The 17648-nt window shown below is 35.1% G+C and overlaps 1 protein-coding gene across 8 annotated transcripts; it reads right to left on the bottom strand.

Moving 5' to 3' along the window:
• Positions 1–113: 113 nt before the first annotated feature.
• On the bottom strand, positions 114–17081 carry Psi (P-element somatic inhibitor). 8 transcript variants are annotated; one of them, XR_006881347.1, is made up of 15 exons: positions 16758–17081; positions 14328–14436; positions 13371–13586; positions 12820–12949; positions 11262–11516; positions 10893–11076; positions 10281–10481; positions 9817–10015; positions 9568–9725; positions 9073–9187; positions 8831–9001; positions 8552–8748; positions 7156–7456; positions 705–774; positions 114–267 (listed from the first exon to the last, which is right to left on the bottom strand). XR_006881347.1 is itself a non-coding variant. In XM_046609512.1 (14 exons), the coding sequence occupies exons 1-13, from the start codon at positions 16839–16841 to the stop codon at positions 7193–7195; spliced, it is 2283 nt and encodes a 760-aa protein (XP_046465468.1). In that variant the 5' UTR covers positions 16842–17081; the 3' UTR covers positions 114–267; positions 7156–7192. The 8 variants fall into 8 exon arrangements, 7 of the variants coding, with proteins under 7 accessions (XP_046465468.1, XP_046465466.1, XP_046465465.1 ...); XM_046609512.1 differs by lacking the exon at positions 705–774; XM_046609510.2 differs by lacking the exon at positions 114–267 and having other exon boundaries at positions 274–774.
• Positions 17082–17648: the final 567 nt, after the last annotated feature.

The raw sequence follows: 17648 nt of genomic DNA, 5'->3' as shown, positions 1-17648 counted from the left end.
ATGTCTAAAAATTAGATGTTATGCCCTAAAACGATTGATAGAAGCTAAGAAATTATGGGAGTATCGTCACGTGTAAGTTTGCATTTCCAAACTACAATTAACAAACGCAAATATGTGATTGAGCAAGTAATTTATTTATTGAAAGACAAAAGAAAAACAAGATTCTCAGTAAAGTTATTTAATTCTTAATTCAACATGCTTGTATGACAACAGGGTAACTCCTCGATTTTCGGAAATGGCTGTAACTGTAGAATATGTCGCTAGGGACTAAAACCAGATAATGCAGAAACATAAAACAAAGTTGATAATAAAATATGGATAATTTCGGATCACACAGTTTAGAAACATGAATTTAATTTTGCTGATTGTCACAGCTGTGGCAGTCGGCAGGTTTAATGAAGGCACCCTAGACAGTTCCTAATCATGGAAAACATGAAACCAGTGATAATGAAACTCGAGATCATGCTCAATACTCACTTCGAGCACAAATACACAACATCTGGGCGAATCCAATCTTAAAAACTACGAAAAAAAAGGAAACGCATGCAGGTATTCACGAACACAAATACAGAAATGGAAGTGACGAAACACACTGAAAAGTTTATATCGACATGAAATAATATTTTTAACTGTAAACTTTTTAACATTCAGTCCAATGGTCAACGATAATTTATGAGTTGAATACACTATTTCTTGTTACTTACCCTCGTTTGATCTCTCAATGAAGATGACGCACAGAGAGCGTTGATGCCAGCCTTCTCCCATCATGGACAGCTATGATTCACGATTATGAATATGTAAAAATTTCATTTTACTTATAATCGAGCGAGATATAGATTCAGAAATAAAATATTACATTGAAAGAAAATGTCAACACCAAACAACAAGTTTTTCATTTAAACAATGATTAGAATGAATCTATAATATTCATGGTGAGATTATTCAAATTCAGAGAATCACTAAAATATAATGTACTGATTACTAAGCACTTATCACCGGGGAAAATTAGTATTTTAAATTCATTTGTTAAAATTTTTGTACCCATATTGTTAATAGCTAAAAATGCAGATGCATGCTTGATACACATAAAGCTGATCGATTAATGATACAAAATGAACAAAAAAAATCGATCATGGAATTACAAATTTTTATAAAGGCCAGTTAATTCACCTCTATGAAATGTATCATCAAGTTACAAATTAATATTACATGGGACAATATTGAATCAGGTGGTGATAGAAAAGTTAGTGAATGTAGAAGAGATAGTAAAACTAACATATTAATCTACATATTCACATGGATCGTAGCTCAATAAAGGAGGTGAACATGGACATATAAATTATTAACATACAGAATGGAAATATTGTGGCCTTACAACTGTACCTTAAACTTCGAGAATTCATTTCATACACCATAACTGAGTGTAATAATTTTGCCGTTGGTCGTTATACTGGGAGAAAAACTGATCCAGCAAGAGAAATCGTTTAGTTTGAAACGTTGTTTTTGGCGAATGACGATTAGGAACCAGATACCTTGATTTAACTCAACTTTATCACATTATTGAAATTGGGGTGTAGCCGATTGTATTTATTATAAACACCCGATAATCAGAATGGAAGATATGATATTGATTAACACCGATATACATGAAATGACAATTTTCAGATAATCAACATGTTAGATAATTGGCGAACCAAGAAAAATAATTTGCCTGTCGAATGACTTTGATCCATGTAACAGTGTGGCATTCTATGGGTGAATAAAAATATTGTTCATCATGGGAATATTGGGTTCAGGTATAAGACCACAACAATATTATGATGCATAATATCAAATATTCACATCGAAGAATACCTCTGATAGTTCATAAAACCGTTTCATATGGACAATTGTAGAAAAAGGTTTAACATTTCCAAGTTAACATCTCCTCTCACAAATTAAGTAATAAAAAAGAAGATTTTCTGACGAAGGATCCAACTCTGTTTTGCGGACATGTGAACAGCAAAAGGATATCAATATTGAAGAATATTCAATACCTGTAAGGAGGCTGAAGTTACAAGGGTTACAGTCGAATAACGATTATCGCAAACCAACATATGAATATACATGTTCAACCGATTTCATTGAGTATGATGAAAAAAAAAATGTAATGAAGACCTTGTCAAGAATAGATTTGAATACATCACATAAGACAACCAACAGGCAACAGTAATTATGTCAAAAACAGGTTCACGATCATAGCTAGAAAATCCAGTAGTGCGCGGCTCCTGGTTCCTATCAACGCATCATCATCATCATCATCATGCCAAGTAAAACATAATAGTGATTTGTTTCTTCCAACGGTGTCACTCTTTATCAGCAGTTTGGAACCTAAAAATGGTACTGGTATCGTTGACGATTTAAAGCAAAAAAATAAGTCACAGTTGTATTTACTGATTATAATGATACCATAGTGTGCACTAAACAAGATAATGTAATTCATTTGCATATACATAGATATAAGTATCGATTAAACTATTATCGGCAATACAAGTAAATTGTCAAACATTTTACATCCCTAAATGGTGAATGATCAAAACATGTCAACATGAGGTTTATAATGTCAATGTTTTTCTATTTATATATGTATATATATATATATAATCAACGAAACGAAGGTTGTCATTTGTTACTTTTAGTCAAAATAATCCAGGAACGAGCATTTCTGTCGGATTAATTTAGTTTCGTAACAACGCTTTTTTCATAGTGCAATTATATAACTAACAATAAGAGTTACACAGTACAGGCATTCGAAATGTTTATGTATATATTATAGAGTTTAGTTGAGCTCTGGTTCTTCCATTTTTTGTTCTTTCATCTGCTGCATCATCCCCTGGTGATTTCAATTCGTTTTACAGTTATGTATTATATGGGGAAATAAATACATATCATAGAAAATGAAACACAGAAGGAGAGCACGTTGAAATTATAAATTTACCCTACTGACTTCGTTCGATAATGAATTTCAGTTTGCCTTATTACCTATAATTAGAACGTAAATCGCGTATCCTAGAATAACAATATATGAAACGAAGAAGCATTTCGGACAATATTTGTAATATATATATATATATTGTAATGCAATATATATATGCACGATACAAATAAGACATAGTCAGTGCTACTGGATCGCATGAGTTAAGGTGTAATCTTTCAACATAACCAATTTTATATCAGTCAGCGTAATTATTGATTACGCGAGTGAAGAAGGTATGGGCAGCGTTAACCATGTCCCAGTGGAAAGCTATCTGAAATCTATATCTGAAATGAACAAATCATTACAATACATGATACAATCGATGAAAATCACTGCTACACAATTAATTTCAAAAGTGTGCACATTTTGTCATACGTAATTGTATCATTTTCTTTTCATGTATACAGACCCTTCGTTCTTGAATATATCGAGTCTTCCTGAAGTTGTTCGCCATGTATTAATACTCTTTAATCCATTTCAGACAATCTCCAATACCGAAATTTGAATGACTTCATGTTTGCGAGATGAAATCGATTGTTACATTCTAATTTCGCTCAATCTTGCACTCGAAAGAATATTACAAGGTGAAGCATGATTAAATTTGCAAGCAAACAACTTAGATTGGTTAAATAGATCGATTGCGGTTCACAAATGCATCATATTGATGGAATACTAATATTAGAAACAAACTTTCAAGTCTTTACAGAGTAGAACAATTGTGAAATCTGGTCAAAAGCGGAAGTCAGGCGATGGAATGGATTATTTTAACAATTGGCGGTGGGAAAATTTAAACACGGACTTTTTTTGAACGACCCTCAGCAATAATGGAGCTATTGGTGCGATAGGAAACCCCGCATGTCCGTAATACTTGCAGCCAGCGGTATGATTAATGTGTGATAATAATTACCATGAGTAGCGGTGAGCGATAACGGGAATTCTTCGTGATGCAAGCTGTTAGGCATGCCATTTCCAAAAAATTGTGTGATGAATTAGTGTATTATGAGCGTAAGTAAAAGAGTTTACGCATTTACTCGATGGTATTAGGAGTTTGTACACCTGAGTTTTCGTCGATTATTTTGAAATGCGGATGACGAAGAGGCGCCTAGCTGCTCACTATAATGCCGCAATTAAGGGTTAATCGGCCGGAATTACAACTTAGAAAAAAAGAAAAGACTATTTATAATATCTCCAGCAATATTATTTGCTGTAATGATAGTGGAAATGAATGAAACGACATCCCTATGTAAGTGAAACGAATTTGTACCAAGATGTCACCGAATGGAGAAAAGGTTGTACAATAAGAACGTAACTAATTGAACTCTTGTTTTTTTCAATCTAATTTTCATGTTTTTGGGTATATTTCGATCACCAGAGATCTCCGGAAAACTTCGAAATTATTTTTTTAAACTAATAGTCATCTCCAAACTAGATAGGAATACAGTTGCGCAAGTACGATACAACAGATGCTCGTAAACAAATACACTTGCACATTATGACTTTGCAATAATGTAAAATTTCTTGAATATCTTTCAAATAATGTATAATGAAAAACTGGTGAGCGAGCAAAATGAGCCCAAAACATTAGAACCAGAGTTCAACGATTTTGACCGTTGTAATTGCAAAATCTTTCCCCAGATTATTGATATCTTAGATTGTGTTATTCGAATTTGCTCAGATTTATTTCTATCACACAGTCAGGATGTTGTTTTATTTGTGTTCTCATCATTGCAGCAATACAGATTGCTAAAAACTTTTTAACGGTTTTTTCTCGTTTCCTACCTTCTGATTCATTTTTAATGGTAAAGCGAGCCCGCACATAAAATTTCAAACCTGACTAAGAGATCGGTACTTCGAACAAGAGTTTTCTCTTTGGCACCTATGCTCGCTTTACCAGAGAACAAATGCTCAGAAAAGAACACGTCCGAAAACGTTGATTAATAAAGAGAAAAAAAAAGAAAAAAGTTAAAACTGCGTATACTATAGATAATTGATTTTTTATTTGTTATTGGAAAGTTGACTATTCTATAATAGATGCTGACCTGACTATATTATGCAGTAATTATCCGAGTATCAGACTCTCAGAAATTACCACAGAACTTTATGCGTGTACAAAAGTGTAAGCGTCGCAAATACAGACAAAATGAACGAAGAAAAATTTTAAAATTACATATTTTTGCGCATAACAGTAAAAAGTTTAAGCCAAACTATCTTGCTAGTTTTTTTTTTACTTTGTTTTTAATACAGTAGACAAATAGACGAGATTATCCCTAGTCCGTAAACAAATTTCAATTTCAATTCTTTTGCGCAAAGTGCAGGTATTCATATATCATATAGTGCGAAAATTTTGAATTGGGACAAACTTTACTGTTGAAGTTGGCTGGATTTGCGAGGAAAAAAGAGTAATTACGTGTAATTTGATCATAATATAGTCCATCATGCCCTATTATTCTTTTCTTTTAATTTATATTTCTTATATACTATTCACTATATCTAATGTATTTTTGGAAAATACATGATGTACAACTTCAGATTGACTCTGTATACTATCATAAACATTATTAGAGTAATAACGAGAAGTTTGCACGTTGTTTTGCTTGTTTTTATTCCTGTCTATTTAATGCGGCTTCAAATAAGTAAAACTGCATTTGGTTGAGTTTTTCTTACTTTTTATATCTGCTTTTAATCATTATTATCATCTACTTAAATATAATAAATGAGGAAAAACAAACGGGTACGAACTAAATGAACGCGCCAAATTATGCCAATTTCATAATGATTCATAATGTATATGATGTTGCTATTAATGTATGGTAAGAGCTTACATAAATGATATCCAGAAAGTAGTTGCAAGTTATTTTTTAAGGTAAAAAAAAAAAAGAAAATAACAAAATGAAACCATTGGAAGTCACATATTGGCAAATATGACTGGTGATTATGTTCATCTACTCTCTGGGAGTAGCCATCATCACTTTAATACCTTCCCTGACATTGAACTGGAGACAGATGTATTCTTGGTTCTATCGGCATACCGTAGATCCGACTTTTTGCACTTTGCAGTTGTACGATGAACACAAATTTCATCAGTTCCTGCAAGCGATGTACACATGTTGGCGCTGTAATGAATAAACGAAGTACATACAAACAGTTAGCAACGCCTTACATTTATAACCACGAAATTAAGAGTGATGCGACGTGAAGTGACAACTGCAACAATAAAAATAAAAACAAACCGTGGGAGAACAGGGTAATATAATATAATAGTAAACAAACGAGTGACCAAAAAAAGTGCGATAAATCATCTCAATAAAAGAATATTTGCAATACATGTATAAATATGTAATATTACCACTGATAATATCTTTCAACCACAAATCATCATGTTTTCAATTTTATCAATAATAATATTATTAATAGTAATAGTATTAACAATAGTATTAATAATAATAATAATAATAACAACAACAATAATAATGATAATAATAGTATGTTTTAAAAGTCCACAACAATGGTTTAACTTAGTAGGAAAAATAATTGCAGATACTTTCTGGGTAAACAATGTATGTAGAATTGTATACATGAATGAACCATTATTAAATGAAAGAAATGAAAATTTCAATTTCATACTGATAATAAAACCCCTAAAATGTTTTCTTTCAATTAAGCAGTTGCAAATGATACACACCTTTTTTTTGAACATTTTCGAAATAAACATACGATGAACCACACATCTGCAATATGAATTATACAAACAAACAACATATTGAAACAAAACTATGCGACAGGAAATTATTCAGTATACGAGCACATAATCAACAATATTTTAAACAAGCATGTATTCGATTTCACGTATATAATATACATTTATATGCTTATGCGATATATGAAAAGAACGATATATGCAACGAGTTAGTCAATTCATACGTCATTGTGGTGAACATAATAAAAATGCGGACTTTGATAAAAAAAAAAAAACCTACTCCTATTATACGTATAATACCTATTAGGATAAATATGGAGAAAATCAAGGAGACCAAAAGAGACATGCATCATTTTCTATGTTACATATACACATAATGGATATATGTACATATTAACACAAATATCAACGTCAATGTAGGTGAGTAGCCATTTCTACTTACGTATTGTTCATTGTTTTCATTTTTCATCCGTTGCTTATTAATTATCGGAGCTCGGCTGGGAGTATGGATAATTCTGATATCCAGCTGGGAAGGGAGGAGCCTGCTGGCCTGATTGCGGTTGGCTGGCGGAACCCGTGCTACCAGCATAATAACCGGCTGGAGCAGACCCGGGACCCATTCCTGGATAGCTTCCGTAACTTTGGGGAAAAGAGGTTGGTGTTCCAGTCGGCGGACCGGCGGATTGCCCCTGTAAAGCTTGTTGCATTTGGGGTTGCGCTAATTGACTTCCCTGCAAACCCAGCTGAAACACACATCCAGAGTTAAGTACCTTGACATGGTACCTGTCTAAGCTTGGGTCAAGTTGTTTGGCACAATTTGTTCCGGAATATTTCGTATACCATACGTAAACAGTATTACACGATATAATTTTTCAACTCCTTATTGCAGGTAATTATTCAGGGTGGCCATTCAATTTGGTTTGAAAATTCTCATACTTTTTTTCTCTCGACATTTTTGCTTTAGCATATCAACTATCTCGATACTTGTATCTTACAGAAAACGTTGGAATTGAATTGTTCATTATTAGAAAACAGAAGGTCGTAAAGATTAGTATGCTTCAATCTTAAGGATGAATCGGTCCCACTGTCTGAATAGAAAATTATGAAAGAGAAAAATTATACAAAAACAAAGTCTCCGGCAATAGTACTTGTGCTACTGACAATGAACACGAATGAAAAGACGTCAATACTATGTAATTGAAATGAATTTGACCAAATTCGAATAACAGAAGCTGACATATCAACCAACAGACAAGAGGTTATACAATTAGAACCTTCAAGAGACTAACCGTGAGAATCGGATGAATGATATCATGGTTTAATTATTTTGAACATTCCAATTATAAAACCACTGCAGATTGTCGATATCTTAGCTCAGGTACTATAAATTTGCTTAGATTAATTTCAGTTATATGATACGGAGGTTCTTTCATAAGCGTCCATCATTGGCACAAATAACACCGTTGAAGGTTTTACAAACTTTGTCTTCCTTTTTCCTAACTTTTGATTCAGCCTGCCCATCCATCCTCAAGCAAGCATATTCATATTGTTATCAATACCATCACTACCATCTACATAAATAAATACTGATAATCAAGCACAGATAACGAAAAATTTATAAACAACTAGCAATTTTGAATCATTAGGAACAATTGAAAAATAGAAAAATTTCATTGAACACCATCTTTCGTGGAGATTCCTAGAAAACCTGCAAGTATTTGCTAAGGTTTCCTAACATTTCCCTAACCTTTCCATACCAATCAAAATCCTCCGACATTTGCCGATTTTCCAAGTTTTCCAGACGAGTGGCCACCCTCGATAATTGATTACGATTTTACCTTGCCAGCTTTCATTTGTGCCTCTATTGCTTCAGCTTCCTTAATCTTCCCGATACTTCTATAATACTCTGCCCACTGGGCACTGTAATCCGCTTGACCTCCATTCTGTGCTGCAGTTTGTGGTTGCTGCTGTTGCTGCTGTGGAACAGCTCCGGCAGTTCCAGCTGGGGTTGGATTGGCTTGACTCGGAGTATTTCCTGCAAGAATTAACGTAATCGTGGAGCCTATTTGACAGCAATGTCGACGATGAGTCGAGCTCTAGAAGTCGAAAATAATCACCTGGCTGTGGTTGAGCCTGATCAGGTTTTCCTTGTTTCGCCTGTTGCTCGATCATGTCAGCTTCTCTGTGCATACCAAGTGATCTGTAATATTCCGCCCATTGTGCACTGTAATCTGGTTGTCCTGTTTGCGGGTTAACATGTACTCCGCCAGGAGTTGCACCAGGGCCAGCTGAAATAATGAAACACTCTATGAACTCACTGCGCAGTGATAAATCATTTCAAATTATTTGTGTAAATTACCTGTATCACTGGACTGAGCTTGGTTTGGCCAAGATTGATATCCTGATCCAGAATTCCAGTTTGGATTGTATCCAATAGCCCCTTGCCCTGCTGTAAAGGGGGCTCCTCCTGGACTCTGCAATTTTTTTTATCATGAAGAGAGTTACGTTCATCGAAGATTATTACAGAGGGGACATAGCACATTTGATTTATAAAATCAGGAGTGAACAGCTGTTAAAATTCGTTATCACAAGAATGTAGAGCTATGACATCAACACAATAGAATAAAAATTACACATCATTGATAAAACGTATACGGCACTCCAGTTGTATAACGCATTTTATAAAATACTATAGAATTATCATATTATGGCGATTTCTTGTCCCATACCTTAAGACACCATCTAAAGATAGAGCTTACTCAAAACTCGATAGGGATTATATTGGAGAATCAATGGTTGACAAATAGGAAACTGAATTTCAGTTGATTTGTTATGAAGAAAAAAATCTACGTACCAATCCAAGTTTCTCACTGAATATTCTTTTCGCATGTTCGACCTGTTCCGGATTTCCGCGTATTATGAATATCTTTTCATTTTCGTTACTCTGATTCCGCCGATCAAGTTCGCAGTGAGCTCCAGTTTGTTGATTGATTTGTTTGATAGTTTCTCCACCTGAACAAAAAAAAAAAAACACATTCGGAATAGTTCCAGTTGAATTTTTTTAGGCAGAAACAATCATCCCATAATGAAGATGGCTTTTTACCTTTGCCAATGATGATTCCACACTTGGTCGATGGAACAGTGAATGTTGTTTCAACTTTGTCTTGCATTGGGCCACCTTGGCGCCTGTCCCACCCGCCACCGAATTCGTTTGAATTACGACCACTACCGAAACCATTACCACGTGGTCCCCCTGCTCCTCTGCCACCACCAGCCATGGGATTCCGCCCGTCATCTCGTCTCTAATAGACATAAACATAGTTTAAAATTTTGTATCGGCTTGTATCCTAATAACCAAGGCTTAAACTATCTACCTAAATGGTTCAGATAAGTCTCAAAACACCATTGAGATATTTAGTCGATAGTACCAAGTATTTGAAACATTAGAAAACACTTACAATTTGCGAATTAAGTTTCCGCATGTTTTTCTGTATATTAAGGATGCAATAAAGAATTCAGCTCGGATTCCCCTCTAACTTACAAACTAGAATAAGGTTTTACCATTACACTGTCAATTAATTCTTGAATGCGTTGTCGTGCTTGTTCCACTGCTTGATGTTTACCGGAAAGCAAACACTTTCGGTCACCTGGACCATCTTCTCTACCTTGTTGGAATTGTACACGGGCTCCTGTCTCAGCTTGAATTTTTTTTATCATGTCACCACCTTTTCCAATAACAACACCCACTGCGGCTCGTGGTACAAGAACCTGAAGAGGGTAATTCATCGGCATTATTATGAACTCTAGCACTCGAATTTGCTATCTGGTGACGATATTCAACATCTGAGCGAGTAGGTCGAATCGTATCAGCTGAATATGTACTATGTACTTGTTTATGTGCAAATTCACAAATTTCTTGCAATGAAAGTTTCGTATTATATTTTAACATTATAAAAACAAAATGCATTTTTATAAAGATGCACGTGTCTACATTTGTTTATGTACAGCGTGACCGACTCACTCTAGTGCATATTTTCACCGCTAGGTTCAATTTCTTAAGTTACGCCTCTGTCAGAGATCCCAATATCGTTCAAGTAATTGGAAGCAATTGTACCAGTTTTGCTATGGCATCATTTTTTTCAAGGTTTTATTGCCGCCAAGCAAGAAACAGTAGCTTACCTCAACACCGTCGCCACTTTGAGAGCCATGGCTGAACCCATTGTCAGTATTATTATAATTTGTTCCCCCTCTGTCAGAACCTCCTCTTTGTGATCCTCTATGGAACATTTGCATCTCTTTCTCAGCTATCAACTCGTACACTAGCTGTTTAGCATATTCAACTTTTTGCGGATCTCCCGTAATTCTAAAATATTTTCACTTAAATCTGAGTCATGTTAATACACCCCAAAACAATGTGTAAATCCACTGTAAGCTTAAAATGTACATTCACTGTGTTTCAAAGGTATCACGCCGAACGGTACAAGTCGCCAAATTATTGAATAGTTTAACTGAGTGCATAAGAGATTGTGTCTTCGATTTCAATTTCACCTGAGTGGTTTTTCTTGTTCTTGAGAAGGGCCTTCTTGAATAACGACCATCTTGGCCCCGGACTTCTCTTGTAGTTGCTTAATCGTTTCTCCCCCTTTGCCAATGATCAAACCAACTTTAGGACCAGGTATCATTATTTCAACAAACCCGGGATGGCCAATAAGTGCGCTGTTACCGCTACCAATATTCATGTCACCAATGCCCTCCGTTCTGCTTCTTTGATTAACAATGGAGAGGACTAACTCTTTAGCACGACTGAAATGTTATTTCGGTGAGACGTGCGTCGTCGATTCTTTATTATTCAAATGTTAAATGAAAGAAAATAGGTGTACAAATACGCATATTCCGGGATATTTATATTGCGTAAGTATTAGATATAATATAATTTTGAGTATTGGCGAATATCACATTTAATTGGAAAATATTGAACACTGAAACTGTAACCAATAATTAAGCTTTGAATACAGCAAACGTCATTGTAAATATTCAAAAACTCTTCATGGCTATGAAATGCCTTTAAAATTATTTCACTTGTGAACTGAGAGTAAATATTAAAGAATCTACCTTAGGCCAAACATTTGTGACCTTGAGATTGAAAGATTTGTGAGAATAAATACTTCTATAATCTACCGAAAGATTGCCTGATTACAATACAATTTGAAAAACTGTCCATTTTCTGGCTGTTACTCGGAACAGACTAAACTTGACACTAACCTTCGTCATAACAATAGAGTACACTATTATTAGAAGGTGAGAAGAAAAAAAAAAACTCAATCACTTGTACAGACAAGCTTGACAAACCGAATTTCTTCGACAAACGTCTCAATTATACTCTATGCATAGGGATTGTATGTACATATATTTGTGTGTATATAAGTATGAGATATACAGTGCCGGGTTTGCCAATTTCAAGTTCGTACTACTCCCAGAAGGATTTGTATTTTCTAATTCGGCTGTTCCAGTTATAAAACGCATTTATTCCATATTTTTAATTTAAAGAAGTTATTTCTTTTCAATTCTATTATAAAAGTTCGAAACTGAAGGCCTGTTTTGCATTTGTGAAAAAGAAAATCTCAAAAGTACTGTGTCAGATAATGATATACGTTTATATGTATATACAAACACACCGACTATATATTTTAGTAAGTGCAACTGACAGCATTATGGAGAGGAAAAAAAAAAAGGAAAAAAAAAACTCAAAGTCGTGGACAGTTGCTTTCTAACAACTAAATTTCACCCAAAGTTTCAAGATAATGTAAATTTGGTTTAAAACAACAAGTTCAATTGGATACTGTGAAACGTAAGTGACACGATCAATTAAAGTATTTGCGAAAATTATTTGAATAAAAAATATTGCTGCGATTTTTAGATGATGAAAATACAATACTCATTTTCTTAGTTTGAATTTACAATCGATCGCAACTTTGGATATCAAAAAAAGCAGTCAATTTTGTTGGTGATAATTTGAAAATTCAAAGCTGTAAAGGTTGAAAAATGAAAAAAAAAAATCGGCAATAACTGTTATATTGAGGGTATAACGAAATAAAAAGTAAATTACTTGACGGCTTCTCTGGACCCTGTGAGAGTACAAACACGTTCTGGCAATCCGCCACTCTCTGGCGCCATTTGTATCTTGCACCCAGTTTCACTTTGCAATCTAGTTATTTGTTCTCCACCTCTGCCAATTACTGGAAAATAATAAATGGAGATGACCATTAATTTACAGATAGATAGGGAATCAAAAGCTGGATAGGTCAAAAAATTTTCGACAAATTTATGACGCCAAATGCACAATTATAGGAAAGGAAAAACACCAGGGGACATTCGAATTTCAAATATTCAGTAGATATCATCAAAATTGAACAGAACTTTGGTGAAAAATTTGTTGCACCCTTCGCTAATAACGAAGATAAGTTTTTGTACCAAACGCCACAGTTAACCTTCTGCAACCAGCTAAAGCATCACCCAAGAATTGATAGTCTGAACTATGCCTTTCGCATCATTCGTTGGCGTTGAAAATGTCTGGACACGATGATTTATGGAAGATGATGAAGAGTCGTTTGACCATGGTCTGACTAGGGAAAAGAGGCGGATGACGTTTATACTTACTTAGCCCAACCATTTTGTCTGGGACTCTAATATCCTCATTACAGATACCTCCCATTCCAGCCATGACGGCAGGAGGTGAAGTCGACTGAACAGCCACTCGGGCAGCTACAGCTGCCTGAGCCGCAACTTCACTGATAGAAGTACCAGTAGGTGGGCCCCCCCGTAGCCCAATCATAGGATCTGCTACTAAAGCCGCCACTTTTTTTGCTTCTGGCTCTGAAGAAGTTAAAGAGATCATATTCGCATAAAACAATGTTCAAAAACTTGTGGTTCAACAGTTAGTGAGTAGGTTTAGTGTGCATTTTCGTATTCGACCCTATAACAGAAACTCAACAGCTCAAGAAGGGTAGGGATTAAAAAGTAAAATCATCGCATTACGGAAGGATCGTTATATTGAATTTTCAAAAGCCCAGAAAACTAATTTATAAAATTTTAAAATGAAAGCTGAAATATAGAGAAGCAAAAATGCAAACAGTTTAAAGTAAACTACGATTCTGTACTTTCTATACTTTGACTTTTGACATTCTAAAATTCTATGAATTAGATCATCGGTTCATTGAAAATTCTACATTATGATACTTTCATTGTGTAGCTATTCTATTTTTGGAACCTCACTCCTAAAGACGATTGTCGAGCGGTTCTGAAACCAGTACTACCTGACCTTAGTTTCAAATCATTCGAAAGTGTTACCATCTACTCAAGATTAGAGGACCACATAATAAGATAAAACAAAGTCATTGAATCGTGTGACTTATGTTTGTAAAATACATAGATATATGTAATTGCGTGTGTAAATATTCCTTGCACATTTTACCGATTATAAGTCATCGGATATTGTTGTATATTTTATCAACATTCCAAACTTCAACCTCGTGAAAATTAGTGGATCAATCAATTACAGTAAACGAAACAGACAAAGATAACTTAAAAACAAAAACAATGTATGTATGCTAGTACCTGAAGTGTGAAGAGATTGATTTGCCTCACCTGGACAATCTTCAAGAGGACGCTTTAACTTTGGTTCCGTATTACTTTGAGAACCGGCAGGATTTATTTTAGCTGCAATCTGTAAACAGAAATAACAGCAGTCCGATTACGAACATTATTGTAAAACTTATATCCTTCAAGTTCAGATTCATCATTGCACAGATGTACCTATTCCGATAAAATATCACTTACCCCGACTAAGACTTACAGAGAAAACTATTATTTACCTAACAATTCTCCTTAGGATTGAAAGAAAAAAAAAAGCCGACAATGGAATGGATGGAGAGATTTTTTATTTTAGGGAACCCAAGTTTGGATTTACCCACTAATTGTGAATGTGGGTCAAGAGTATAAAACTTGTAACTCTGTGAGTTTGAAGCGAGTGATACTAAAGTAGTGAAACTTTAAAAAATTAATTATTTTGTGGGTGGCGATTCAATTAACATTTTGAATTTCGTCGACGTTTTAAGTCTTTTCCAGATCTACATTATGAAACATCTCTGATTTTCCGAGAAAATTTATATTGCTTTAATAACTCTTTTCATAAGTTACACATGTATTTGTTCATAATCAAACTGACATATCTGGTTGAGGGATACAAACTAGAACAAATGTTATTGAAAAATTACTAAACCACTTGTCTCGCATTTGTAACATCATTGACGTCAAATTATTTCAACCAGTATGTGCTATATTGAAGAAATAAGTTGCGAGTTCTTATGACGAGCGTTAAAAAAACAACATTCATTTGATTGAAAATTCCCATCATACATTTTCCCTGACATTTCAGCGATTTCTCCAGGGTTTCCAAAATTTCAATGACCAATCGCCAGCCTGATTTTGCAATTACATTCACAAAAAATCTAAAGTATCGGAGTTTGCAAAATATGATTATGTTAATATTGTTAAAGATGTATTACGTTTTACTGAATTTTAATAGTGCATTGTGTATTAAGGGCAGAAAGCTAGCAATCGACGTGAGTGCGACTTTCAGGAGTCCAAGAGGACCCAAAGCTAGCGAGGCTCACCAAAAGCAAGCCTCGATATGCGGAGAGTCATCAAGGCTTACCTAAAAATCCTACGATCAGCATCAATCGCCTACCACCCGTAGTGCACACAATACTTTTGTATCCATAGCCTGCATCGAAAGTTTGCCTTTGAGTGCATAATCATCCTCCATTGTTAGAGGAAATGGGAGTAAAAACATACTTCGAGCCCGCTTATGATATTTTGTAGCCGCCCACTTGTTTCTGGGTGGAAAAAAAGATACTTTGTGCCCACTTTATACGCATAAAAAAGCATGCTTTCAGTGCAGATTGGACGAAAATTATTTTTTAGTAGCGAAATACCGAGTTTGCCCAAAAATGAATTGTTATAAAAACATTACCAACTTTAACCTCATATAATTTGGTTGCGGAAAATGTAGCAAATGTAATGACCATTCTATGTTTCTAAAACTGACCAGAGTAATGTCTTTTGCAAATTGCAACATTTCTATACTAAATTATTTAACTCAAAATGACGAAAAGTATGTGAATGGTGTTTGGAAACGAAGAGCTCCGTAAGGAAAAAGAGATAAGCAAATTGATAAATGCAGGATGAACCGTCGCTATTCATTGAAATAACGATGTCCAGGTTGTTGTTGAATAGCCGCAAGAAATGAGGGCTGTTCAAGTTGTGATCGATATATTTCAAAATAAACAGTGTGAGTAAGAAGAGTAAATCTATAGTATTGGAATCAAAACATAAGGTGTTTGGATTGTAAGTGAGAATGAAACTACGGGTAACAAAACGATGGCCAATTCTGTGGAATTCTGCAGCACCAATTAAAATCAACGTTTCACAATATATCACTATACAACACACATACTAGTAGATTGGCTACTTAATAAACACGGAGTTTACTTTTTTACTAGACATGAATATTTCAGCAGACATATCGCAAAGTTACATTTAATGGAACATTGACTCGGGAATAACTGTGAAACAAGTGATTTTGCTAAAAAGTAACGACTACGCGTGTACCGTTTAACCAGAGATATTGAAGAAGTGATACAGCGGAATTAGATTGATATTGACTGAGTAATTTTCTGGCAATAACATGTGAGTTGTAATACTGCAGCGTAATTAGGAAGAGTAGCGAGTATATTCGAAGAGAATTAGATAGTTGTTAAAAAAAAATTGGGTCGAAGAAATGGTCCTCGTTATCTAGAGAAATCTAAACATGGATTCAGAGACTCGTAAAACGTGTAAAGCATCTGCGAGGGAAAACGTGCGTGTAGTTGCAGCTATCCCAATTCCCAAGCGAGCAATTGCGAGTGAAGCCGAAATGGAGGTCGGACGGGAGTAGAAACAGTTATCGCGTAAAATGAATATTCGGTGATAATTTGACGTACTTACCTGTTTGGCACGTTGCAGGGCAGCTGCAAACGCGGAACTTTGACTGAAATTTTGTGGCGGAGCGACCGCTGAATAATCACTCATGATGAACCATGAAGGGGAAGGACGATGAAAGGCTCGTTATTTCTCCCTGTCCGTATCTCGCGTAGGCAGAAAAACTTCAGTTACTGTAGTTTTTATTTGGTTGTAGGATGTAAACTCGGAACGCGACTGAACGAAAACCGACGCTACTTTCTTGCTATTTTATTTCACACAAGAATAGCTGGGGCAGTTAGTGAAATCCACAATTAACACCACAACGCGCAAGCGTCAGCATCGGATCATGACCCGCCATAGATAACAAATGCTAACAGATTACGAACCCACCCAAGAAAAGCGTGCATCCGGTTTCTTGTTTCCCATTTCTGCCGCCTGCGGCGGGCCCAACAGACAATTCAGAAGGTAGCATCCCACGGCCGTGACTGACGATGAAAATATACATATAAGGGGCTTTTCACGTCAACTCAATAAACGGTTGACCATGACATTCTTTTGATTTCATCTAAGATTTTTCCAATGCTGAGTGTTTTTTTTTTTTTTCTTTCAAACAAATCGAAATGATGTAAGATGGGTTCAAAAATTCATGGGTAAAAGCACTTTGTTTCTGTATCACTATCAATCAATTCTAACTGCACTAATAACATCTACAGACGAACTGCAAACGATTTCATTAATTATATTATATTGTATTGATGGTTTATTGGCTAAACTCATATTAATGAGCTCTTCGCATACAAAAATTGAAGAGATAAATTCCTAATCAAGCGGCGCTCTCTACGTCTACCTTGTAGACACCGTCGACACAGTTCAAGTTGGTAAGCGGTCAGTATGAAAAAACAAGAATTCATGTTA

Source organism: Neodiprion pinetum, chromosome 2 (genome assembly GCF_021155775.2).
Source record: "Neodiprion pinetum isolate iyNeoPine1 chromosome 2, iyNeoPine1.2, whole genome shotgun sequence".
Classification (NCBI taxonomy): Eukaryota; Metazoa; Arthropoda; class Insecta; order Hymenoptera; family Diprionidae; genus Neodiprion; species Neodiprion pinetum.
Note: the sequence above shows the minus strand (reverse complement) of the source record. Positions and strands in the feature narration are given on the sequence as shown.

Bases quoted from the DNA above. Each gene is read 5' to 3' on its own strand.
- Psi (XM_046609512.1), bottom strand. From the start codon at position 16,841: ATGAGTGATTATTCAGCGGTCGCTCCGCCACAAAATTTCAGTCAAAGT. The intron at 13,587-14,327 runs GTACTAGCATAC...TAACTTCTTCAG, and splicing joins TCAATCTCTTCACACTTCAG to AGCCAGAAGCAAAAAAAGTG. The intron at 12,950-13,370 runs GTAAGTATAAAC...ATTATTTTCCAG, and splicing joins AGACAAAATGGTTGGGCTAA to TAATTGGCAGAGGTGGAGAA.